At 31.9% G+C, this 2,226-nt stretch overlaps 1 protein-coding gene across 2 annotated transcripts in view; it reads right to left on the bottom strand.

The window, feature by feature from the left end:
• Positions 1 to 762: 762 nt before the first annotated feature.
• LOC108909161 (transcription factor SUM-1) overlaps positions 763 to 2,226 on the bottom strand; it is a 116,730-nt gene continuing 115,266 nt past the window's right edge. For both annotated transcript variants that reach the window (XM_018713405.1, XM_018713406.1), the window contains exon 6: positions 763 to 1,490. In XM_018713405.1, the coding sequence (XP_018568921.1) occupies positions 1,390 to 1,490 (101 nt within the window). In that variant the 3' untranslated portion in view covers positions 763 to 1,389. The remainder of the gene's footprint in view (positions 1,491 to 2,226) is intronic.

The following is a 2,226-nucleotide window of genomic DNA, read 5'->3' as shown; positions in this document are numbered from 1 at the left end:
GCCCTTCCACAAATAAGATCCACTTCTTATTTGTGGAAGGGCGAAATGGGCGTTGACTATTAGACGCCTTCATTATAGCCATCCTTGTCTATCACATGGATTTCTATGGCTTACTTTATCGCTCTCACGTAACTTCTGATAGACCATCGGTACTTTCCTATACTGTATAACATACTTTTAGGATTTTTTCATGACTGCTCATTTACAACCGCTACCAAACTTGCGACTTGGTCCTATTTCATATATTTCGGAGGTATCATCTAATTCTCGCGAAAAGACAGCGATATCTTCTTACCTTGTTATGAAAATCTCTCTAATTGGCATAATGATTTATACAACTTAAAAATAATGATTTTCATTGTAAAAATCATTCCACAAAGAAAGTATATTTGACATATTCATTTCTACTAATATCAATATGCTTTTAGTAGTTTAAACAATTCGATTATTCTTCCATTATTTAGGTTCAGGTTCGTTGTTGAATTTGTAATACATTGACTGATTCTAATAACCATATATTCTGTATACAACCGCCGTAACAACTATTAGTAACTTAAGTCTTGATTAAGTAACAAATGGGGAACTGAGACAACTGGTAAATTCAAAATCGGCCCATGTCTGTCAATTTTACTGATGAATAGCCTTTTACTAGATATTTGATTGTAGGTTATAGTCCGTAGAGCTGTTTCTCACAATATTATTAGTTAGAAAAACATTTACAGTATTCATACAAATATAAATAAAACAAAATACTTTCTGGCAATAATTTTTATTTCTCAATTAACATTGTGGGAGATACAGATTAAATAACTTTAATCATCTTGGCTGTTACTAATCTTTTGAATTCTAGTCCAGAGTACGAGGCATACATATTATGATATTATAACATAAGTTTGGTTAAGTTTGAATTCTTTAAAACATGATTTGTTCAGTATATAAGGAAATTATGACCGGTGCAGTCAGGTATAACAATTTGTACAGTACAAATAAATGAATACCCCTGGTGCCATAATCTGGTTGGGTCTGATAGCGTTGACCGCGATGCCCCCTAGGTATCAATGGGACTATTATAAGTCCACCTGAACCTGTACATGAGAACGATGAAAACAACAGTAATCTCTCTTGTCCGTTCTAGACTCAAATGTATGACATTATCATTAATTGATTTATTTCAAATTAATTGAAAGGCAAATTATTATAAATGGAGAATCACGAAACCTATTTCTATTATTATATTTCACTGAAATAACAATAAGCGAGTCTTTTCAATTTTTTAGTTTTTGGATAAAAATGACGGGTCCTTTAAATTTTCAAAACTTTACTACGTTAAGGCACGTTCTGACTCATTCTATAAGGTACATAAAATAAATTAAAAACCATATAATACGATTATGTTACATGCTCCACATTTTCCTGTTTTTTATTCGTGATACTTTGTACAATCAGGTTGAGGCAATCCAAGCTGGAAGTGGTTGAAGCTATCTCGTAACCTGAAACATCAGCATATTACTTAATTACAATTTGTGTGCGCTTCACTTTAGAAATTTCTTACAGAAAAATATTAGGTAGTTTATACCTTTGAATACCTATATAACACTAGAGGATTATTATTAATTAACCTAAAGCTTGCCATGACTACAGTTTTAGTATGAGCTGTGGTTTTAGCTTTAAGTGAGTTTAATTCGTCGACATCTGCAAGACATTACATGATACAAAGACTTGCTGTCGATGTAGTTAGATCTATAGTGGCTTAATTAATTAACAGATACTGTAATCAAATCTAACATGTACGATTATTCTTTATTATCATTACATTTACACCAGGAAAATTAGCGAAAATAAAAGAGAAACTCGAAAAAAGTCCTATCCGCTAGATTATTGTAAAATTGAACATAATACAAGACATCTCTCGTCTCGTGAGTCAAAAACTTTTATTAGCTAACTTTTTGAGGGTTTTGTCATACTTTAAAAGTGTGCCAAAAGTGGACGCTGTAGGTGCAATAGTTTTCGCATAGGTAATTCTATTTGTTTATAGCGGAAGCTCCAAAAGTTATGAATTTTAAGCCTCTGTACAGGCGTTAATTTTCAACCAAACATGATTCTGAAAGCGTCATTGTAATTTTAAAGACGTAATTAAGCGACCTATTAAAAAATATCACCGTTTTTTTGACATTAACATTCTCAAATTGTGCATTAAAAAACCGTGCGTTTTTCGCTTATAAACAA

The sequence above is a fragment of the Anoplophora glabripennis genome, unplaced genomic scaffold (genome assembly GCF_000390285.2).
Source record: "Anoplophora glabripennis isolate ALB-LARVAE unplaced genomic scaffold, Agla_2.0 scaffold463, whole genome shotgun sequence".
Lineage (NCBI taxonomy): Eukaryota > Metazoa > Arthropoda > Insecta > Coleoptera > Cerambycidae > Anoplophora > Anoplophora glabripennis.
This window is presented reverse-complemented; position numbering and strand designations above follow the sequence as displayed.